This window comes from Solanum dulcamara, chromosome 11 (assembly GCF_947179165.1).
Source record: "Solanum dulcamara chromosome 11, daSolDulc1.2, whole genome shotgun sequence".
Lineage (NCBI taxonomy): Eukaryota > Viridiplantae > Streptophyta > Magnoliopsida > Solanales > Solanaceae > Solanum > Solanum dulcamara.
Genome location: NC_077247.1, coordinates 53161667 through 53186478, shown reverse-complemented (window position 1 = coordinate 53186478; position 24812 = coordinate 53161667). Strand labels below are relative to the sequence as shown.

The following is a 24812-nucleotide window of genomic DNA, read 5'->3' as shown; positions in this document are numbered from 1 at the left end:
TATTTTTAATTTACTAATGTAATGTTACACTCCCCGTATAATTGAATTTAGAACAATACTTGCCTTCTTTCTATACATTCGTATTTGATCGTTGCTTCTAATTGCTTGAAACTTGAAACCTAATAATAGTTGGACTACTACGTATTTGGAACTTCTGAAAAAGGTTAATATTTATTTGCAATTATTTTTACCAAACACGTAGTTTTTAAAGAAAATATTTATTTGAGAAATTCTCTTTCAATAAAAACTTCAAGCTCTTTTTGATATTACCGGAAATAAATACGAAATGAATATTTCTTCTTCGATTAAAAATCAACAATTTCATTTCCTTAAGCCAAAAGAGGCACCTCTTTGTGCAATATACTATGCATGGCCAAAGATAGGGGAAAAAAGGAATTTACTCAACCTGTCAATTTCTTGTTTTAATACTCCCTTGTCCCATTTTGTGGGAGGGTTTTACTGTGTTTGTTTTACCATTTGAAAGTCAAATAATTTTTTTTTATCAGTTTGTCAAAAAAAATTTAAAATATTTAAAATTATTAACTGTGATTACATATGTACTATATCATATAATAGAGATAGTAAAAACATGTTAAAGTAAATTTAGTGTAAATGTCATTTTGATTTTAAAAAGAAAATATCAAACCTTCATATTTAATGTTATATTTATAAAAATAACAATAAAAAAGTGATACAGCTTTTATATATATGGCCAAAATGAAAAAGAGAAACAACTGTTGTTGTTAGTGTCGAATTGAGTAATTAATGGGGAGGCTAGTAGCAGTCTATACGTAACTGAACATGTGATTAATAAAATGCGGCGATAGAAAGCAATTCGCTGAAAGTGACGGATTCTTTTAAGGATTTAATTAATGTACATTTGCTGTTGTTATTTTAACTTATGATTTTATTATAATATTAATTACTATTTTTTATCATAATTATTACGATTAGTTTGTGAATGACATGTGCATACAGCACACTAATCATCATTTTTAAACATCCACTATTTTGAACTCGTTCTCTTAATATTCTCACTCTCTCCATCATGTTTCATTGTAAATTTAGGACCAAACACAAATAAAAACCCTTAAGATTAAATTATATGGTTTGATATATATATATATATATATATATATATATATATATATATATATATATATATTAAAATAATATTTATACCAGATGAATGAATAAAAAATACATTTAAATCAAATGTATGAAAATCATTGATCAATGACCTGAGATCAAAATCATAGAGGATTTTGGTTCAAATCTAGTAAAGGCGAAAATCGCTTCATGTATTTTTTCTATTTGTGAAATTTTGTCGGGTAAAATTACTTTATACATGTATTCGCGAGTTCTTAGTGAAAAAAGTAAAATATTATTGTAGTATTTAATGATATGATAAAATAATATCTATTTTTACTTTAATTTATGACTTATTAAAATAAATATGATTTCGCCTGTCTCAATTTATTTGATGCACTTTAACAAAATATGAAATTTCCGAAAAAAATAAGTTTTTTAAAAGCATGTGGTTAATAAAAAGTCATAAATATTGGCATAACTATAAACCAACTTATGGGTAAAGTAAAAAATTAAAATTAATTATTTCTAAATATAGAAATGTATCACAATCTTTGTCTTAGAAAAAGCAAAATATTATCCATTTCATCACAATCCTTGATTGGGTATAGGTCATGCAGGAGGAGTAGCATGTGTAAATGTTCTGACAATTGCCAACATGGATTGTCGTGGAATGAATGAAATTCTTTCACTTTTATATAGAGGTTTCATGTTCGAGTCTTGAATATTTTTTTTTTAAAATCACATTAAAAGCGTTACTTTAAAAAAAATGATCTCATTCAATGTGTGAATCTGAATTAATCAAACTCTAATACGTCTCCCGAACTAAAACTAAAAAGAAAAAAAAATAGTTTTGGCAATTAATATTGGGTAGCGTGCTCTACTGTTCCGTAGGTGCAGAATATGAATTATGTAGACGTGATATATGCCATGGCTTTCAATGTCTGGTCTTTCTGTCATCTTTTCACTCTTCTAATTCCATTCCATTCTCTCTCTATGACTACTCACTACCTTTAATTTGTACTTGCTCTTTCCCTAAAAAGTTCATCAATATATACTCTGCCTGCTATTCTCGTGTCTATAGTTTTCGCAACCTATTTATTACTATCCCAATTGAACATTTAACTTTTTCATAATCAATTTACATGAATTTTGATTCATATTTTAAGATATATTTTTATAGTATATATAAAGTTTGATTAATATTTTAAGATATATTTTTTATAGTATGAGAAAAATTGCAATTTATAATTTTTTGTATAAATTTCAAATATTTAAATTTAAAATAGTAAATTAATATAACTCAATTTAGCTTCAAAAATTAGTTAAATTGACTCTTGTAAAGCAAAACATGACAAGTAAAAGTGAATGGTAGACACACACATATATGTTTGTAAATTTTACTTTGAAAAACAAAATAAATCTATATCCAAAGTACGGTCAAAATTTGAAAACTTGAATCTTAAAAAGTCACCTAAATTGGGACATGTTTAAAAATTTGGTAAGACGCTCATAATTAAGAATACGATAATACTTATAGAGCCAAATTACAGTTTATTTTGGCATAACAACTGTGATTAGTAAGTCAGTTTATGTCCATCTTGATTATTTCACAGGCTACCTGTTATCTATGCATATATTGTATAATTTGGTAGCTCCTGTATAGGATTTCTTTAGGGGCAGTACGTACCGATGGGTAAATGAAGGATGGGAAAGTTCATTTAATAATTTCTTAGAAGATGCACTATAGAAACCGTGAATATATACTTGGTTTTAAAAATATAAAAAAAGAAGAAATGAAGGCAAAAACTAAAAATGAGGAGATAATATATATATTCCTATTGGTGAAGAAGTTCACTAATGATCTTTTGGATATTTGCAAGTGCTTCAACTAGCAGAAAACTCTGACATTAATGCTACTTGTGAGAATGTGGCTTTAATAATAGCCTCCCAATAGTAGCTGCATTTATATGCAAATGACCACACATCATTTGCAAATTAGTAAACTTTTTGAATCTTTTTCTCTGTATTTTTTAAAAAATAGAAATATATATATATATATCTGTAGTCATTACTCAGCTTTTAATTACTACTGCATACACATTTACAAGTTTACCCCAGTAACCTTTTTGTAAGTACTAGATAGAGTACAAAAAAACATCCAAAATTTGTGGCATAATTTAACCAGAGACAAATAAGCTCCACATAAAGAAGAATTCCCCTTAAATGAAAGTCTAAAATTCACAAGAAGAACATATTATACATTCATTCATTCATTTGACAAGAAACTCTCTAATACTTTCTCTTCTTCTGTCTTCTCATAAAGCATACTTTTTTCTTTCCCATATATCTCCATCTTAATAATCATAACATACATTGTCATTTGCCTTTTCATCCAAGCAAACTCCTCCTGATTACCCACCTTTTTCTAGTCCCTCTTTTGTCCCATACTTTTTATTTCCTTCTTACCCTTTGCTCTGTCAATTTCAGTCCTTCTCTCCCAGATATCCCTCTTGATTTACCTCTCTTTATCACCCTCCATGTGCCCCCTCCCACCCCCCTACCCCCACCCCAACACTTCCAAAAAAATCCCTTTATAATTCTCTCACTCTCTTAACTCACTCTTAAGTCTTCAGTCTTCAGTCTTTTACCTACCTAGCCTAATAGCCAAATTCTTTAACTTTTGTTCTCTTGTTGTTTTAGTACTACTACTACTAGTAGTAGCTCTGTCTATTATCATGGAACACCAACAAAACTATCAACAACATTTGACAAACAACATAGAAGATGGTGGTGTTAGCAGCAAAAACAACAACAGTTTCATGTGCAGGCAAAGCAGTAGTAGGTGGACACCGACAAGCGATCAGATAAGAATATTGAAGGATCTTTACTACAACAATGGAGTTAGGTCTCCAACTGCTGAACAGATTCAGAGGATCTCTGCTAAGTTGAGACAGTACGGAAAGATTGAAGGTAAAAATGTGTTTTATTGGTTTCAGAACCATAAAGCTCGTGAAAGGCAAAAGAAGAGGCTCATTGCTGCTGCCTCTGCCACTACTGATAACAATAATAATATTCCCCCCATGCAAATGATACCTCATCTTTGGAGATCTCCTGATGACCACCACAAGTATAACAACAACAGCAATGGTAATTTATTTTTACCTTTAGCATTGTCTCATAAAATAAAGTGAACTACCTGCTACAACACGTTAAAATACATTAATAGTTACGAGTATATAAATACCTGTTTCATATATATATATATATATATATATATATATATACAGGTGTTCACTGTACATCAGCTTCTTCACATGGGGTACTAGCAGTTGGACAGACTGGAAACTATGGTTATGGAACGTTGGCTATGGAGAAGAGCTTTAGGGTAAGTTTGGTGTTTGTTAACCCCCACCCCCCTCAACATTTTGAACCATTTTCAAGTTAGATATGATGACAACCCACCAATCTTGGGTTAAATAGTCTCTGTTGCTTATGTTTACTTTTTTTTTTATCTACCAAGTATTGTTATTGTACACATGAAATGAAGGGGGAAAAAAGATATATATATAGAGAGACACATTATCAAGACAACATTTTCCCAAAACTTAGTTCCTTCTATAAAGAACTAAAATACCCTTTTCTTTATTACTTCCTCTTTGAAATATGGGAACAAACAACTTGTCATATGCAATTTTTTCCTTATTCTCTACATATATACCTCAAACTTTTTAACTAGAAAAAAAAAACAAGATGGTGAAATTGAACTCTGAATTTCTAATAATTTTTGTTAATGAATGGTTGAAACAGGAGTGTTCAATATCACCACCAGGTGGTAGTTCAATGAATCATCAAAATTTCACATGGGTTGGTGTTGATCCGTACAATATGAATACTACTTCTCCAGCAGGTTACCCATTTGTTGAAAAGAGTAACAACAAACATTATGAAGAAACCCTAGAAGAAGAAGAGCAAGAAGAAGAAAATTACCAAAGGGGAAACTCTGGTTTAGAAACTCTGTCACTTTTTCCCATGCATGAAGAGAACATGATCTCAAATTTCTGCATCAAACATCATGAGTCTTCAGGAGGATGGTACCCTTCTGATAATAACAACTTGGCTGCTCTTGAACTCACTCTCAACTCTTTCATTGGAACATCCCCTGATTACCCCTAAATTACTCTATATTTGGTTTCTTGTTAATTTAGTCTTATGTTAGTACTTAGTACTAGTAAACTAATTTGGTACGTGTGCCAAGCTTTGGACCATATGGTAATGTGTATTAATATAATGTTAATCTAAGTTGTACTAATATTGTTGATTAAAGTACGGAAAATTTTACTACTCCCTCTATGTCTCAATTAACGTGTTATATTTTATTTGAATATGTGAATAATGTCTATCTTTTTATAATTAAAATTAATTAATTTTAATTATTTTTTTTACCTTGATTTATAGCCACAAAATTTAAGGTGTCGTTTGGTCACAAATATATTTGGGAAATGTTTTTAAAAAAAATTAGGAACTAGTGTTTGGTCATATAACTTGTCATTATTTGGCAAATATATTTGAGAAACATCCTAAGTTTTCAAGTTCTAGAAAAAAAAAATTGGGCCAAATTTTAGTATTTGGGAATTTTAAAAAATTTAAAAATTATGTCAAATTTTATATTTTATAAAAACACTTATCTTTTATTAATCTCAATTAATATCTTTCTACAACAAACAATATTAAAAGGGATAATTTATTTTTAATGAGTTATAATTTATCATAAATCAGTGACAAATTTGAGTGTATGATTATTGTACTTTTCTTGCCCACATTATTGTTTTTGTTTTTATTGATTGTCATCAATTATGTTATAATATTATTTTTAACGAAACTTGTTCATTATAAAATGATAATACAAGCTTATGAGTGATTTAATAATTTTTATAACTTATGGATATAAATCATAATTTTTTTAAAAAAACAAAATATTTCTCTCAAAATATATGGTCAAATGCATGGTGAAATTTAACCCAAAAATGCTTGAGTATTTGTGGCCAAACTTTAGCTAAGAATTGTGTTGAATAAAAAAAAAATATAATTTATTTTATTTATTTTTAAATTTTATATCAAGTTAAATAGTATTATGTGAAATTTAGATGGAGTGAGTATGTGATTCCATGTTTTCGGCAGCAACTTGCAATTTTAAGTTACTATGGATGGAGGAATTTTAGTTTTGATAGGCACTACTCACAAGCAGACAGTACGAAGAAATACTGTACTGTTTGTACCTACACCTACGGCAATATAGAATCAACATGCCATAGGATTTCTAGGCTTTATTGTATTCTAAGCCTAAACATTAATTGAGACTGTTGATTCAAGAAGATCAAGAATGGAAGAATTTATAACTTTGTGCAATCAGTGTAAAAAAATAAAAATCACGCCATAAAGAAAAAAGTCATGACTGGGAGCGTAGTGGTAATTTGTTTGATTGTATATACCTAGTACATAAATATTAAATTTCATTAGATTCTTTGTGTATTCACTTTTTTATATTTTGAATTTTTTTATAAAAATTTTTGACTCCTTTTATACATTTACAACATCATGTAATTGTATATGTTAATGCTTAATATGATAACATAGAAAATAAAGTTAAAACCTATCATAACATATCAAAATATAATAATAGTGCAGAAATTATTTATACCGTTAGGGTATGAATATCAAATTCATAATAACAGAAATATATATTATTTCCTATATTTGGTTTTGTTGTTAATTTTGGTAGCTCACGAAGAGAAATGTTTGGAATATATGTATCCTAATTCCTAGGTACAACATCAACTTATTTTTCTAGTTTGACTAAGTGTAACCAATTTTATTATCAAAGAAATAAGGAAAGGGACGACGATTTGACACCAGATATTTGGAAGTGAGATGGGCTTCGAACTATGAGAGTTTGCTTTTTATCTTTCTCAGAGCGGTCTGATCAAATAGGGAATCAGTAGCTATTTTCTAGGATTTAGTTGTTACTTTGTTATTTAGTTAAGTCATGGTATTTCTTGTAGTAGTGCAGATTTATTTTTCTAGAGTTTAGGGGAAGTGATTTAATGAGAATATGATTCCAAAAAATATGTAAGCCTTAAGGCCACTCAACATATGGAATGAAGTATCAAGCCATTTTTCTCTGGAAACAGTTTCATAGTGTCTCCTCTTCCATTCTTCCCTGTTAACTTTCTTTTTGATTACTGAGCTTTTTGTTGTGTTTAGTTCAACACTAATTACCCTAATTATTGATACTTTCAACACTAATTAAGTGTATACTTAATTGTATTTGGTCATCCATAATGGCATAATTTTAAGGAGGAAGAGCAGAATAGGACAGAATGACTCTAACGTTGAGGAAAATCTTTGGAGAATATTTTTAGTGATAGAGGATAATTAAATCATTCAATATATCATAAGAAGAATATATAGTAATATATGTGCAAGTATTGGTTGCCACTTACCACATATAACGTGTAACTTATAGAATTTTCTTTATTGCTCTTAGAATTTTGGTCAACAAAGTGTCTATATCATTGAATTAAATTATCATCTTCATGCGTGCCTTGAACATTTCTGTTTTACATCTCTTTCACGTGGAATAACAGATACATTTTGGTGTTCTTTTCTGAAATAACTTTAGTGTTTATATTCTTATACTTTCTTCGTTCACTTGTCGCATTTTGCTTTTCGAGAGTCAAATTCTATAAATTTTGATCAATATTTAAAAAATATATATTTTTTCATCATATTAATATGACTCATAGTATTTTTTGTACTAAATTAATCTAATTCAATTTAGCTCCTAAGATTAGTCAAATTAACTCACATAAAGCAAAATATGACAAGTAAAAATGAACGGATGAAATTATGTGTAGTAGTTAATAATCTATGTTTAGGGTTTGATCATGGTCTTAGATGGATGACTATTGCACTTCAAAGTAGACGCTCCTTCCCATTATAACTTTTTCTATTTTCGTATAATTAATATCACCTTATTGTGACAGAGATTTGGCATAGACCTCTGCCTCGTAAATTAAATCCAGGTACAAATTACGTTAACCGGGAAAGATGTATATTGGGACATCTCCCCAACTAGACCATCACTTTAATTAGGTACTTCAACTAGTTTAGTAAATTTGGAGCAAGAAAAAAAAATAATCTCTCCCCTAAGAGCTCTTTACCCTTTTTTGCTTTGATAATTTGAACTCACGGCCTCAGAGTTAGATGATGTGAAGAGTGTTAGCCATCTGAACCACCCCTCTGTCGGAATCTGTTTACTGGACCACATGTTCATGCAGAAATATTATCTGAATGACATGAATTAGGATTGCGTTTAAGATGAAGATTCAGAGGACATAATAGACTTTGAAGTGACTTTTTCACACTTTAGCTTACCAATAAGTTGTCTTGCCTTTCCCTTTCCTAAAAGATTTGCTATGATGTTTACTAATTGGACAAGTTGTACGTTTCATTGCATTCCATTTTTTGGACATATTTTACATTTCTATAAAGATGGACATTGTTTATATTTATATAAAGATAAACACTATTTCTATATTTAAAACTTATTAAATTTTGATATATTGTTTTGTCCTGAATTTTAACAAAGGACACGAGGCATTATAAGATATAAGTAGTACTTTAAGGGATCATTTGGTTTGAAATATAGGGACTGTTCCACAAAGGAAAAGGTTTTTCAAAAAATAAATGTGTTTCATATTTATTTTTATCGCGTTTTTCATATATATGTAAAAAACATTATATTATTTTTAAAAAAAATTATATATAATCTAAATAAATACTATAAAAAATGAGGATAAAATTAGGAATTTGATATGACGGAGATGAGAAATAGATGGATGGAGTACCGTAAAATTGATACATCGAAGAAATAACATAATCAACGTAAAATATCCCTCAATTTTATTTCCGTTTATCGAACCTCTAGGCCAAGGCAGCTAGAATGCATTAATGTAGCGCGTGTATGACCCAAAACATCCAAGGGAATCCCAAACTTGTATTGCCTCAACCTTTGGCAGCCTTATTAATTAAATTACAAGATGGAAAATGGACAAGAGCAACTAACTCATTAAATTAGACAATTCCTACATAGTAATATTCTCTACTCTCTTTCATTTCAACTTGTGTATCTTAGCCCGAGGTAGAGCACTTATTGGGCTATGGTGGCCTCATTTCATCTTAAAACTCCGAATACAGGCCTAGATCGTTTTGTACAGACAGACTTTTTGGATGCTAAGATCCAAAGTCGAGAGGGAAACAACCCAGATCATACGCTAAGGTCTCTAAACAATCACTTAGTGGAAAAGGAAGTGATCGAGCAATGACTATCCGGAGGTGGGCTTGGAAGCAGCCATCCTTTGAAGAAAATGTAATAGCTCACTGGTCTAGCTCCAAGGCACCGAAAATGTATCGGGGCTCAAGTGATTCACCGAAGCGACGCTGAAAATAAAAAGTAATTTTATATTTTATGATATTAAATTAAAAATATAAGTAATGTATCATAATTTTTCTTATAATTAATTTTTTTGATCAACAGTGACAAACTCAGAAATTTTTGACCTATATACTTTATATAATTTTTGACCTATATACTTTATATAATTTTTATATATATACTTTTTTTATGAAGGGTGTTTGATTGACGACTCTGAGGTATAAGTGGCTACGTCAATAAATGCCAAGTGTAAAGAGTTAGCATTCCTTCGCTTTAATTTATTTATATTAATTTTATTTTTAATTTGTTTCAAAAAAAACATTTTTTTCTTTTTTGATAATGATCTACATATCTTTAATTTAATTCTTTACTTTCTTAAACTTTACACCAAAGGATTTTTAAAAAATTGTTTTTTTGGATGGGCTAGAAACAATGAAGGACGCGTGGGAATGGTGATCTTGAAGGATTTGTACCGGCGACAGACATACGAAGGCGGTGCCATAGCTCTGAAATCCTAAGTGATCTAATAGGGCTATAGAGAAAAAAAGGCAGTCAGTGACAGTGAGTGAATTAGTCAGGCCTTTGTTGATATCCAATCTCATCTAATCCAAATAGTACACTTTATAAAAGATTTCCAATGATCATGATTTTAGAAGACTGCTCCTACTTTTTTTTGCTCATCGTAAACTGCAATAGCAAAATCATGAGCTTTGAGAAAATTTTAGCAAAAAGTGTCTGCCCCCACTATAATGCGGCCGTTATTTTGGAGCAATAGAGTGACTAGTAGTATATTTTTTGAGGTTTGAACCACCCACCCCCTACCTCTAGAAATGCAAAAAAACTTTTTGCATGTCTCCTCATACATACATGCCGCTCCTTTTCACTCTCTTTCTTTCCATGTCTCCTTATACATACATGCTCATTTTCACTCTCTTTACTAGAACTACGTTTTCCAATGCCAGTATCCTCCACACACACAGTTCATTTTATCATAGGAAATATAGTTTACGGGAAAAAGAAAATTTAATTGGATTGTGACAACTGAAATTCGAAATGTTGCATGCAGTACTATATAATAAGTGGTCATCTGGACTATATATCATCTTGACAACTGAGCCGATAACGTGTGATCGGATAATGCAAGTGTTCTACTCTATCTACATTATACGTATGTGAAGGCATAGGCCTTTTATACGCCTAGAAATTGATCTTGCATAACATCTATAATTTGATATTCCTTCACATTGTGAAGTTTTACTTTCAGATGTAATTAGGATCAGCCAATGAAAAATTCAAGTCTTGAATCCATCTCTTTTACCACTTCAATCTATATCCTTCCAGTTGCAAAAACAATAATCCTCCCCATTCTATTTACTGTAATAATAGTAGTCTTTTATTTTCTTTTTTACTTATTGAAGAAATTAAATGAAATTACCCATAAACTCATTCTCCCACGCAAGCAACCCTCCGAAAAATGGAGATAATTATGACAGCTAAAGAAAATGAGTCATGAAGAAGCAAGTCACCAGACTCGAAAGAAGAACAGACAAAGCTATCTAACTGACATGTGGGCCACTGACGTCGATGGTCCAGGCCAGTTATGGTGATGGGCACATATAACACTTCATTCACATTGTAGTGAATTTTCTTCCATCAAAAGCCTTCCTTGGCCCCACTGCCTTCAAAAGCTAGAGTATTTTTTTCTCTCAATAATTATGAAGCCAGTCCCAATCACAAAGATTTGGGTGGGATGCTTTCCCAAATATGGTTTGACAAGTTTCTCATGCTTTACTGGTTTTGATGACCCTCATTCCCATTGGAGCACTGTCCTCTTGACCTTATACTGAGCATGTGTTTGGAGGAAAACAGAGCCAATGAGGAAATTATGGACAATGCTTCTATTCCTAGTTCATGGATACTTGGAGATTTAGTTGTGGATCCACCATGATCTTTAAAACTTTTTGAATCAACTTGTACGTAATGTCCTTTACGAGTAAGATGAGGACATACAATTTGGCCACATTTCAGTTTCCTTCACTTACTGTTTCAACTTCACCTCTGCTATACTTCATCAAGTACAGAACTAACATGATCGCTCGCTTACCAACTCTAAACCAATCAATAATTCAAACTAACATGGTCGGTCACTTTCCAAACAAAGAATTCACCTAACAAAAGGTATACATCCTAAGAAATCAGTATTACATAACAAAAGAATTAGAGACCATAAAAGACTTTTGATAAGCTTCTTCTCTATTACAGCAAACCGAAATGTAAGTGAACAAAGCTATTGCAACTCACAATAGAGCAGGGAAGCACTTAGGAACGGAACATTAGGAAGATAATTGAGTCAGATCAAGTAATTTACAAGAACCAAATATGGAAAGACCATCTAATTTACCTACAGCACAATACCTGATATCGATAATATCAATTTCCTCTTTTCTTTTACTTTTTATCTTGAAATGTTAGAGGGTAATCAGCTAATGCCATCGGTGGTACAGCATCAGAATGTCTCTGCAGATGCCTCATCTCCAGACACAGCAGGATGAATCGAGACTTACTAGGAGGCGGAGCACCCGAAAGTCCAATCTCATTGATCATATGATAGCCCAAGTGTTAGAAGTTTCATTTGTGACAAAACACTATGTGGTCTTCAAACAATCAAATAAAGTTTCATGACAAATCAATTCAATAATAAAACTATACCACCACAGATCTCAGCTAGACCAATCCTTTGACCTCCCAACAACTGATTTTTTTGTAGCCGACACTGCAAATGTTAGACAGAACATCAGTAAAATGCAGAAATCAATGATATCAACTAGGGTATATATTTCAACAAGCTGATTTCATATTTATACTATTACAAAACCAAGACACTATGCAGCATCCATAAGGGGACTTCTATTCTCTAAGTTGCATCATTCAGCAAAAAAAGGAGGTATCTTTATCTTCCACGAGCCTGCCTTGGAGAGAGAGATTAGGATGAGCTTTCAACAAACTATTGTCATTATGGTATTATGATAGAACCAGGACATTACGCGGCATCCACAAGCAGACTTGTAAGCAAAAGAAAGGAAGAAAATGGAGTTGTCAGCTCTCTGACCTTTGAATTACTGGAGTGCATTCACAAGCGGACTTGTAAGCAAACGAAAGGAAGAAAATGGAGTCATCAGCTCTCTGACCTTTGAACTACTGGAGTGCTTGTTAATGTTCTACACACATGGTATAATTCCAGTTGCTGAACTAATAACAGAGATTTTTTTTTTGGATGACGGTGGTGTCCGAGTTAGTTAGTGTGAACCTTGACTATTCCACCGGTACCTGAAACCCCGCACTACCTGCCCACCAAGACTTTGGCATATGTGAATAAGTCACCTAGTGTTGTTGCCTTTGCTGGGATTTAACCCTAGACCTTATGGCTCTTCTCACATTTCATTGATCACAAGGTCATAGCACAGACATATTATAGCAAGTGCTTAAGAACAAACTAACCAAAAGCTGTCCTACCTTCTACGAAATCTAGACTCCCCAATTTGCTTTATAAACTACAGATTCCACTGACAAGGCTCCTTGCTTACATGAGACGAGGGTTCTACCCTTCATCCAGATAAAGTTAACATGATCAGCGCTAAAACTCAAGAACTGTTATGAAACACCTAAAGACTTCACCATTTTCCCTGTTAGACAACTCAAATGAGGCAGGTGTTCTTAACAGCTTTCATTTTCTTTCCCCTGTATTACACAACCATTCCATTTGATGACTATGGACATCAAAATATCGGTATAGTGCTGCTATAGCATGTTTCAAAGGAAGACGGGATCAGAGAGAGAGAGAGAGAGAGAGAGGTGTCCTGACAAAAATACATCACCATAATGATGAAATTATCACAACTACTTAGAGTAGAGGTGTAATCCATAATTGTCCCCAATGTAGCACTGAACAATTTCTTGTCAAGCAAGTTTGTTCATATTTTGGAGGTATGATTATGGTCAAAGCATTTAGCATATATTTCAGACCACCACCTAATGTTATAAACACAAATTGGAGCAAAAACCTGTCAATTTCACACCACTGTATAGAAAACAAATAAAAGATTGGATTATCAGACAACAATGTCTCTAAGCATTAAGAACCAGTGGCATCAGTACATGGCAGTGTCTCAACATAAAACAAATTGACAACATGCAACAACTAACCTGTGTAAAGTTAAGACATAGAAAATAAATTTTGAGCTCTACATAAAGAACATTTCAGTACCTGATCGTCCAGTGTTCAACTTCAGAAAGCACTCTGAGGAGCATGCATTATGATCTGTCAAATCCTAACGTCATGCAGATAATGCTCAGGAGGAACAATCCCATAGGTTTTGGTGGCCTTGTTATCACTTCCCAACACATGGACTACAGTATGAAATTCCTCTATTTTCTTCCCACATAAGCTGCTAATTTTGACAAGTCTGGGATCCAAAATGAAAGCTCAGAAGAACCGGTCACAAACATTAAGCTTCCTGGAGCCCACTTGATCATAGGTGGTTCAGTATCTGTACTCATCCAACTGGCTACCTAAGAGATGCAAATAGAAGAATTAGACTATTCAATACAAGCAATATTAAGCAACATACAAAGATCTCTTCTAAGCAAAGAAGCTTCACCGCTTCTGCATGGAAGCAGCTGCTTGAAATCTTTTCTTTTTTTTCCAATTCATCTTTAAATGATACATTTTCCCTTACACTACTAGCTATGAATCTCCACTTATTTTCACATCATTTTTTGCTCTCTCAAGCTATTTATAACTGATAATAAACAAGTGATTCAACTTAAAAATTAATTCTAACACTTCTTTTATCATCCCATTCTCGCAAGTGTGGCATGATACCAAGAGAAGTGAACTTCCAGATAGTAAGCCAGAAACACACATGATGCAAGAGCAGCAATAGAGAAGCGAACTGATCCCTATAACTAGCAAAAAGAAAAACACTGATCCATAAAGCATTATATTTCCTTCTGAAGAGACTCCATTTCTTATTTACAACTAAAGTTTCCTGCAAGAGAATATCACCATTAACCTCCTATAAGATTACAGATCGTGAGTCTTCCTCATAAAAATTAAATTATAGCTAGCTATACACTGCTTATCACATGCAAATACATAAAGATTTGATAGTAGCAGGCATATGGTTCTGTTCATACTTCTTTACCGCTCCGGACACTCCAAGCGTAGACACTACCATCACCTGATCCTGCAAGATAATTCAAAGCAACATTTTATAGATTTTACCTTCGCTTTCTTTTAGGAGGGGAATGGCATAAATAAATAAATAAATTTGCTTGGAAAAACAATTCTATAACTATAAAACTCTAACATGACCTAATTTCATTAGGATATGCATCTGAGGATAAAGTTAAGAAAAACAAAATGTGCCTAATTGGTTATTGACAAACTGAACTTATGCATCTAAAGCACTTATGGGACAAAAGAAACTGATATCCATACACCCTTCTGCATTCACATTCCGCCCTAACTCATTGGTTTCTGATTAAGCAGCTTCATGAGTTCACGAGCTATAATATATCAAGTGATTCTTGCTGTTACACACATACACTACTTTCCCAACTAAATGACAAGTTGCTTACTAAAGCAATAAATGAATAAACTTCCCTTTTTTCCCTCCTTTCTCTCTTAGGCTGAATGAAGTTCTTCTAGAATGATTTAACTACTTTCCTAAGTGAGTCTTAAGATCATCTCACCACTAACTACTGAGCACAAAATTTTTGTTTTTTTAGTGCACCACTTCAATTAGGAGTACTTTCTAAGTTCCATGAATGTACTTGTGAAGAGACTCACTTATGAACTAACCTAATCTGAAAAATACAAGATAAAGATGATCTTAATATAATGCAGGACAAGAGAAGGACTTTTTCGAGCAAATGCATATATTATGCCAGTAAGAACTCATTACATGCAAGTCAACAGCATATTAGCATTCACAGTTTTGTCAATCAATCAACTAAGACTCAATTGTAAATCTGTTGATGTATGCTACATGAATCCTATATATTGAATCCGCTTTACTCATGTCCACTTATTCTAATCCTAAATATTTTGCCTTTGAATGCAAATTAAGGGTTCTATAAACCTCACACATATCCCTACACAAATAGTGAGTTTAATCCCAACTTATCGCCTACATGGATCCTTTGCTTTTATTATATTCTGCTCTTAGCTAAGTTTGCATTGGTGCCCGGAGATTTTAGGTCTTTTGAGACAACCACCTTACATGTGATATTAGGTATACCAAACATAGTTTTAGCATCTTCAATCATTACAGTGTTACACTAAACACTAGTGCATTTGAGGCCTACATACAGTATACTTGAGGTCTACGAAGGACATGACAACCATTTTAAGTGATTTTCTCTCATTATATCCTGTGTGTGCTACTTGCTGCCTCAGTTGAAGAAGATCACTCCTAATATTATCCATCTTGCATGAGCAATATTGGATTATGTGTCATCTCATCAAAAAACAAAAACTGTTAGAGAGGATACTTCTGTTTATATATTTTAGGCATGCAACAAGTCATTCTTTTTCTTTGGTCAAACACTCGAGAAGAATTTTCTAAATGATTGGCAATGAGACTTGAACACATAACCTCTTTCAGCTCGTTCATGTTGGCTTACAGGACAATCTCATCTAAAAGCTTAAAATATTGGAAAGAGGACACTTATATTTATTTATTTTAAGTCTGCAACACACAATGTTAACTCTTATTATAGGAAATCTCCAGATATCAACCAAGCAGCCAGTCAAATTCAAGCAATCTTTCTCCATTTAAGCAACCCCAGCCATGTGCGCCCACCACTTACAAGCAGAACGACACAGTATAGAAGCAAAGCTTATTATCCGGACCCAACGATAGTACACGAAATAGCATTTCCAGTAATAGAAGAATGGTTGATACACCAAATATTTCAGGAAGTTCAAAAAGGACGAGCCAGAGAAGTATTAGACTATGGGAGCCCAGCATGAAAATCATGACGAAACCATTACCTGATATAACAAACATTCCTTCTGGACTGAAAGATGCCTCCAATGTTGAACTACTTGGAACAGGCTGTACATTATATGTTGATAACTGCAGGAAATATCAGAGTAAATGCAGAGCCAATTTAGTCACAACAATAACTCAAATGCTTTTGGAATTTAAGGATGGAAACAACTCACAAGTGTGCCACGGGAAGAATCAAGCACATGAATATGCCCATCCATAGTTGTCAAAAGCACAAGTCTCCCATCGTTACTGAACTTAACGATGTTAGCATCAGATACATCTCCACCAACAGAAAAAATTTCAAAAGGTCCCTTCAAAGAGTTAACTTTCGACAAATTAACGAAAGCTAAACATGCAGTTGACAAATATTACGCATATCAAACAAGTAATTCATTTTCATGAATCAAATGCAAAACCTTTTCAAAATAGCGTGCATCAAACATCCTTATATATCCTCCAAAAGCAATAGCAAATACAAGGCCTTGCTCATCATAAGCAGTAGCTGGTCTTCCTTGCACTCGAAGAAGGCCCTAATAACAGTAAACTTATCAATTAATCAGATAAATGAAGAAGACATTTGATGAGAACAAATAAGTCAATGAGGACTTTACCTGGCATTTCTCAGCTCTTTGATCCCAAAGTAGAACAGTTCGATCAAGTGAGCCAGATATAAAATACTCCTTTCTAGAGCTTAAGCTAAGAGAGACGACCCTGCAAATAACAAATACATACTTCATACTGAGGATTGATATTCCCTGAAAGTCAGACAAAGTTGATACTGCTTAGAACTGTGCCTGTCACGATGACCCTTGAAATACCGCAAGTACTTGTTGTCATGCAATGAAAGAAGTCGTAGAGATTCTGAAACAGTCCATCAGACAAATTAGTAATTCACTTGTTCTATTTTTCAAGGATTATATGCAGGAATTTATCATCTTAAAATTAGGTGCATACCATCCCATCCATTCTTGGAGGAGTATATTACAGTTGTTGGATGAGAAGTGAAGCTAACCAGATCGACCCCGTACTTTTTGCTATTAATAGTCTTCAAACATCTGCAGTGACGGATATATTACATAGCATCTCCAACAACATTGAGAAGAAGGCCACAAGATGACATTTAATGAAAAGAAGACATATCCAACAAAAATGAAAAAACACCGAAGGAGAAGAGACAGAAGAAGAATACTTTTCCCAAGTTTCTAAGAGAAGCTCTTTAGATGTTACTATGAGAAGCCTCCTTGTTAATAATGATAAAATGTAAAGTTATTTTATGAGCCCAAACAATCTAACAAATGATGAATGAGAAGGCTATAAGAATCTTAGCTCATATTTGAGTCCAATAACAAAACATTTTTGAGGATTTCTAATTTCAGATTCAAAATTCACTTTGGAAGGCTCATGTGAGATTAAAAAGAAGCAGATATACAGCAGATGATCTCTTTTTTTTTGTGTGTGTGTGTGCCTTTTCTTTTTAATTTATTACATCAGTGAGAAGGAAAAGGAGAAGGAGAGGGGATGCTACGCTAGTGATGGAGTTTAAACACCTCAACGGTGGAAGGCAAGGAGCTCACCAAGTGAGCTAGCCCTCAAACCCACCTAAGTAGATGATCTCAAGCTTCTATTTTAAAATTATTTTGCGCTTCTCAACAAATGCTCATCTTAAAGTAGGACAATGATGGTCAGGATATGATTACTGGGCAAAGTGGGGTTTTGAGAAAGCCAACCTGCTTGAGAGACTTTTTTGAGTACTTGGGCACATTATTGCACCATTGAATCCTCTTCCATTGGACCTTAATTAACATAGATGACATAAATGGAATAGCCTATCCATGAAGGATTTCTAACTTGGTTATTTTTAATGACAAATCGCTACTTCCACAAATTTAGTGTATCATAAGTATAAAGAGGATGACTTCAAGCCCCAAATGGAAATGATTAATAGATGTGAAAGGAATTTAAGTGGTTACTGGGTGCAGCAGCGCATCATTTTTTGACAACAAATACACCATTTTATTAAACATTGCTCTTTTTGGGAAGGGAAGGAATGTAAGAATATCTTGTAAGTTGAGCTCTTGAAAGAACAAACTTTTAACTTTTCTAATTTATCACTTATTCAGAGGCTAAAAGAACTATAGCACTGCCTGCCAAAAGAACCAAGAAACAACAATAAAGAAAGTATGAATCGTTTAAATAAATATACTGCCAATAAATTAAAAGAAAAAATGCTTACGTTGCATTTGCAACATCATATAAACGTATGGACTCATCATCACTGGCTGTCACCAAAAAATTTGATGTCTTATGGAAATCCATTGAACTGATTCTACCACTCTGCATGTAGCAAAATCTATGTCAATATTAAATGCTTACACAGCCTACACACTTTAGTGAAGAAGAACAGCAGCTGTTTTAGCAAACAGAATTTTCTGAGTCACAAATCCAACAAAAAGAAGATAATAAATTTGTAGGAAGATGTAATTACTTTTCATAAGAATTCTAACTGGAAGAGTTGCAAGGTGATCAGACCATAGCTCTTGATAGTTGGTCCATAATACCGTTACTCAACCTTTCTAAACACGAGGTATTGACGAGAATATACATTAATTAGCAGATAATGATCATGTTGTTATATTTTGAAAAAATAATATCATATGACTACAGTATTCTTTTAGGGCTCGTTCTATTTGTTGTATAAGGAAAAAACAACCACCGGTATATTCTATATTACCAGTACAATGATCGGTTTTCTGTATAGAACTTTGTATTACTAATACAACTCTAATTTGCGACTATGTTATAATAGTTGCATGAACTAAACGACCCTCAATATGATAATTGAAAGGGTCTTACTACTCTTGTCAAATAGAAGCAAACATTTGTGCATCTATAATGCATGCCTATGTATATTCCTCTTTTTCATGAAATGGAACGAGTAAGTTTTTTTTTTATGACAAGGGAAACCCGTAGCCGCTACCCTTTGAGTGAGCACAGGATAAAACCTCCACTCCTATGCAATAGCTCGCAAACCACACAGGAGAGATAACAGCAATAGGCAAGTCCGGTGCAACGAGCTCGACCCAAAAGAAAAACCCCTTACTTTCGCTGGCCAGGAGTTTCGAACTTGAAAACTCCAACATGGAAGTCCCAAGCCCAAACCACTGGGCCACCTCTAAGGGTAAAATGGGACGAGTAATAAAAGTGTTTGTTTCACCAGCAAGTTCTCCGGCTACTTTAACAGCCACAAATGCAAAACTTCAAATTAGAAGAAGGTGTATACTGCTCTTAAATATTAGTAATAATCAAACTCGTAACTATTGAACCAATTAAAGCTAAATTTAGCTTAGAAAAACAAGATTTTCCCAATTTAAAGGTCAGGCACCACTTCTGCTAGGGTTGTCCTATTGGATTTGGCAGTTACACAACACATACTGCAATCAATACTATCGCTGCTCTTTCTGGACCTAATATTTCCCTTGAGGTAATCAACGAGCACCAGTCTAAACAATAATAATAAGGAAGGGACAAAAAACGAGGACAATTTTTCAGCTTTTTAAAATTCGGTTTTCTCATTTCTGTAGCTTATGAATTCTTAAACAAAAGAGTTATCCAAATTCCCAAACTTACATAATCGCGAAATGTCATGCCGACTTCCATGCTCTGTAGGATTTCTTCAGTGGTCTCTAGTGAGACCTTGTCTTCTCTCTCAGTTTGTCCACCTGATAATAAATTGACATCGTCAACAAGCAACAGAAAATAGCCTATTAACACAATTTGCTTCTCAATTTCTACTATACCTGCCATGGTGCTCTTCGATAACAGGCGAGTTGCAGGGTTCTTTTTGTATTGTGTACCACGGATGACGGAAGTTTACAACTGAGAACTCGAGCGGGGGAGATGTCGCGCTTTTCTCTGGGATAATAACTCCGGGACCCGTTAGAATTGGGCTTAGTAGGTCTTTGGACATGCATTTGGGTAGAAGTTCGATTAAAGGGAGGTGCACTAAACTCTATGCGTAGGGTTCGAAAAGAAATTTGATCACAAAATCTATTATATATAATTTTATTTTATATTTCTATTAGAAATTATTTATAAAATTTGTACCGTAATCTCTTGATTACATGTCAACAATTTTACTAGTTTGGCTTTCCTTCAGAGGTTCGATTCCAAGTCTAAATTTTGTCTAAGAAACTTTTTTTCTCATAAATATAAAAATTTCACTAGTCGTAAAATTATTAAAACTTTCTCAAATTTTTATATAAAAATCTATCAAAGAGCATACTATAGTTTATAAAGAAGTATCAAATATTCTAAAGCATTGCATTAAATAAATTGCATATTTTTATGTTTTTTATATAAATAAATGTTTGTGATTCTATATTATTATTGCAAACCGTTAAATACACCTAATTTTATAAAATCTAATGATTCAATAAATCAACAATAATATTAACTAGTTATATTTCAATATAATTATCTTACATATATAGATAATTAATCTCTTCGCGTAGAACATGAGTATTTCTTTTCATAAAATTTTAAATTATGTTTTTTTTTGTAAGATAAAACTCATGGGTCAAGTTTTAAAATCACAAAGTTGGAATTAAAATTCTTTCTTTTAAATGAATTAAAATTTGAAAGACAAATTTTAAATCCAAATTGCATTTTAACCCCTTACGAGTTAGGACCATTTGATCTCAGATTCTATTGACGTTTAGGGGACTATATTTTGAGCTTTAAAATTTGTAGCATGAAGAGGACACATGCTTGTTTTCTGTTTAGGAATAGAAAACGTGTGAACTTGTGACTTTTGCTGTTTGTGCTAAACTCTTAAAAGAGACTAATGTGCATCAGTTTTGAATAGTAGGACGACTATTAGTGCTCCACAAGTGATATTAGTAAAAGATAATTTCAAGTAAATTTTTAATTCCAAATTTAAGGGACTATATTTTGAGCTTTTTTTCTTAATATTACTGTAAATCATGTCATGCTTTAAATGTAATGCGTAAAATACGTTTAATAAAATCTTAATAAATGCAAATAGATACCCCGTTTTTTCAATTTGTCCAAACAAATTATATTTTGGTTACTTTGAGGAATCAATGATTCTAAATCTTCACGCTATTTTGTTTACCTTGAAAAAAAATTCTTACATGTAAAATTGGAGTTGGATCCCTCCAATACTTCTCAAATCACCATATGTACACTAGTCAAAAGAAGAAAAAATATAAAATAACAAAAAGATCCCTACATTTCACTCTGTAACTTTCCATTACACAACAATTTACAATATCTATGTGTTAAATCAAGCCTCCAACCTTTCAAACACAAACCAAAAAAAAAAAAAAGTTTAAAACACGAAAGGAAAAGGAAAAGGAAAAAGAATTGGAGAATCTTAATATCCATTCGACTCCTCAACTTTTAATCCCCTCCAATATTTCTCCTCCCCAATTTTTCAAAAATAAAAATAAAAACCTGATGATACAGAAATATAAAAATTCCTCACATAACCGGCACAGAAAATACAACCTCCGAGGTGTCACCGTCGGCGCCGTCATCAGTGGTGGAGGACCTTTTAATGAACTCTATACAGTCCGCAACAGCTTCACTATGATGATGTTCATGGGAATAATAAGACCTATGTGAAATAGGCGATGAATTAGATCGTTGTTCTTGTGTGACCTTTGACATAGCAGATAACATTATCAGTCGGAAAACGGCTTGCCGGAATCGATCCAACAACGACATCGGCGATAACCGGCTGCTTTTCCGGCTGCAGTTATTACCTCCGAGCTTCGGCATGCAAAATGGGTTCTTCATTCTTCTTCGTCTTCCTTTTGATTTCTCCATTGAAATGAAAATTTATCGATGAGATGCTTCTTGGATGTTATGTGGTGTGGGAATCTATTAGCAATGTTCCAAGCACATGCTGTTTAATATATAGTACGTAGGGGTCGTTTGTTTTGAATAATGATATTAGTTACGACAGGATAAGTTATTATGGATTAATTATGATGAAATTATTTTTTACTAAGTGTTTAATTTGTTGCATTTAAAATAATATGCATTATATAAATTTTTAAAATAAATTATTTGTTTACAAAAATACCCTCTATGAATGTGAAAAGTGATATATAAAAAAGATTTAAACGAATATTTTTGTCATTTATCTATTTTATCCCGAGAAAAGTTATTTTTTTATTACTATACCACTCAAAAAAAAGGATAACTTATCTCAATCATAATTATTAATCATCGGATAAGTTATCCACACTTTATAACCAAACAAATAATTGATGAATTACTAAAAATTTATTCCAAAACTATTTTACCTTATCCACCAAACCAAATACCCTACAGAGAATGGGCTGATGTTAAAGTTGGAGCTGCTTAAATTAAAGATGAAAAAAAGGGAACAATAACAGTTTTGGTCCTTCAGTTATTAATAAATTTTAATTCAGTCCTTGTAATATTTAACAAAGCATATTTAACCTTGAACAATTAAAATATACATTCTTAATCTTTTTGTGATATATTTGAATTACTTTTAGAATTATATTATTGTCAAATATGAAATAACAATATACGTTGAATATAACTTATCGATTATTAAATGTTGGAACAATTGATAATTATGGCAAAATTATAAATATTAGTAACAAAAAAAGGAATCTAAAGCGTACATTTTGATTAATTAAAAATAAATATACTTAGTTAAATATCATAATGAGTATAATTCAAATTTATTAATAATTGAGGGATCAAATTGCTATTAACGCAAAGTTAAATAAAAGAAGAATATTTCTCTCGTGTCTTTAAATTATTACTCTAGTATTATTTTTAAGGCAAATTTTGAAAGTTTTGGCTAATGGGCAAGTGCCGCATCATTATGAAAAAACGAATATTGGTTAGTTTTAAAAAATAGTGTGAATATGAAATTGTGGTTAACATGATTGTTCCCTTTTTTTTTCCCTTTTTTCTCTTTCTTTTTTTTTTTTGCTTTACAAAGACTAACATGATTGTTCAATTAATTAGCAGAAAATTAGTTGTCCTTAATTTGTCCAATTTGCACTTTGCTTCGCGACAAAGTTGCATAATCATTAAGGAGCAGTCATCAAGTGAAATAACTGCTCAAACTTTTATTAACGCAAAGGCAATAATCAAAGTTTTTTCTTCAATCTCATGGTGGCACAAAATTAGGGACCAAGATGGAGAAAAATACACATGAATCATGATAATTAAGGAAGCGTTGCGTGGCGTGATAAAAGCGTAAAGATAAATTCTGATTACCACACCTCTGATCACTTTAACATATATAAAAAAAAAAAATCATTTTTTTTTATATTTATTTTTAGCATTATTTACTAGCTCTCCAAATCATATTCTAAAACCTAATACTACACATCAATTTATATGTGCATTATGATAAAATCATAAATCAATATTTTTTTTTAAAAAAGAATATGTAAAGTCCAAAAATGAGAGTGTGTGTGTTGGGGGGTGGGGTGGGGTGGGGTGGGGGAGTAGGAGGCATCTGAATTAGGCCACCAAGCAAACAAAGAGGTTAATCATCTCAATTTGAAAATAGGTCATCTCGGCTATACTGATGGAAACCTGAAAAGGTGATAAATATATCTAATACTAAAACGGGACAACATTATTAATTATATTGATAAACATATATAAAATTCTGTAGGTTTTAAGTAAGGGGCGTGTCAATTGTCAAATATGAACGAAGGGAGTACTTAATTACTTTCTACCACTAATCAAAATATTGCAAGTGATGATAATACTATTCATTATTTTTATACGAATATCAAACACCAATCGAAAAAAAAATAATATTGTTCATGTAAAAAAAAATCGATTACTTATGGTTTTCAGATCATCAACTCATGCTTAATTTTGACTTTTGCTGATGGGTTCTAATAAATTGTTCATTATATAGATATTCTTACATAAAAAATAAAATTATATGTATATATATGATTGTTTGTGAAAAAAGGCCTAGTAATGAAAAATATATGAAAGGCCATTATTAAGGCCGAAAATCTTGCTGAAAATGCTGCGAATCACTTTGAAGTCAACACTGGAAGCCAGAGGCTACGTACTCCAGAAATTCAACAACTTAAACATTAATTGTGTAACAAAATGACAACTAATTAAGC

General features: G+C 32.3%; 2 protein-coding genes across 2 annotated transcripts; one reads left to right on the top strand and one right to left on the bottom strand.

Annotated features, from left to right (window-relative positions):
- Nucleotides 1–3707: 3707 nt before the first annotated feature.
- On the top strand, nt 3708–5433 carry LOC129874315 (protein WUSCHEL). The gene is made up of 3 exons (XM_055949577.1): nt 3708–4239; nt 4380–4477; nt 4900–5433. The coding sequence occupies exons 1-3, from the start codon at nt 3828–3830 to the stop codon at nt 5263–5265; spliced, it is 876 nt and encodes a 291-aa protein (XP_055805552.1). The 5' UTR covers nt 3708–3827; the 3' UTR covers nt 5266–5433.
- Nucleotides 5434–11910: 6477 nt separating this feature from the next.
- On the bottom strand, nt 11911–20646 carry LOC129874836 (protein ANTHESIS POMOTING FACTOR 1). Its single transcript, XM_055950209.1, has 12 exons — nt 20442–20646; nt 20272–20363; nt 18878–18978; nt 17599–17699; nt 17439–17505; nt 17256–17355; nt 17061–17174; nt 16818–16955; nt 16644–16728; nt 14783–14832; nt 13851–14155; nt 11911–12359 (listed from the first exon to the last, which is right to left on the bottom strand). Exons 1-11 carry the CDS (start codon nt 20446–20448, stop codon nt 14012–14014), a joined length of 999 nt encoding a protein of 332 aa, XP_055806184.1. The 5' UTR covers nt 20449–20646; the 3' UTR covers nt 11911–12359; nt 13851–14011.
- Nucleotides 20647–24812: the final 4166 nt, after the last annotated feature.

What these genes read in the sequence shown, in the direction of transcription:
- LOC129874315 (XM_055949577.1), top strand. Translation starts at nt 3,828, where the DNA reads ATGGAACACCAACAAAACTATCAACAACATTTGACAAACAACATAGAA. An exon ending in GTATAACAACAACAGCAATG is followed by an intron (nt 4,240 to 4,379) that starts GTAATTTATTTT and finishes ATATATATACAG; the next exon opens with GTGTTCACTGTACATCAGCT. An exon ending in CTATGGAGAAGAGCTTTAGG is followed by an intron (nt 4,478 to 4,899) that starts GTAAGTTTGGTG and finishes TGGTTGAAACAG; the next exon opens with GAGTGTTCAATATCACCACC.
- LOC129874836 (XM_055950209.1), bottom strand. An exon ending in GCATGACATTTCGCGATTAT is followed by an intron (nt 18,979 to 20,271) that starts GTAAGTTTGGGA and finishes TGCTACATGCAG; the next exon opens with AGTGGTAGAATCAGTTCAAT. An exon ending in TATGATGTTGCAAATGCAAC is followed by an intron (nt 17,700 to 18,877) that starts GTAAGCATTTTT and finishes CCGTCACTGCAG; the next exon opens with ATGTTTGAAGACTATTAATA.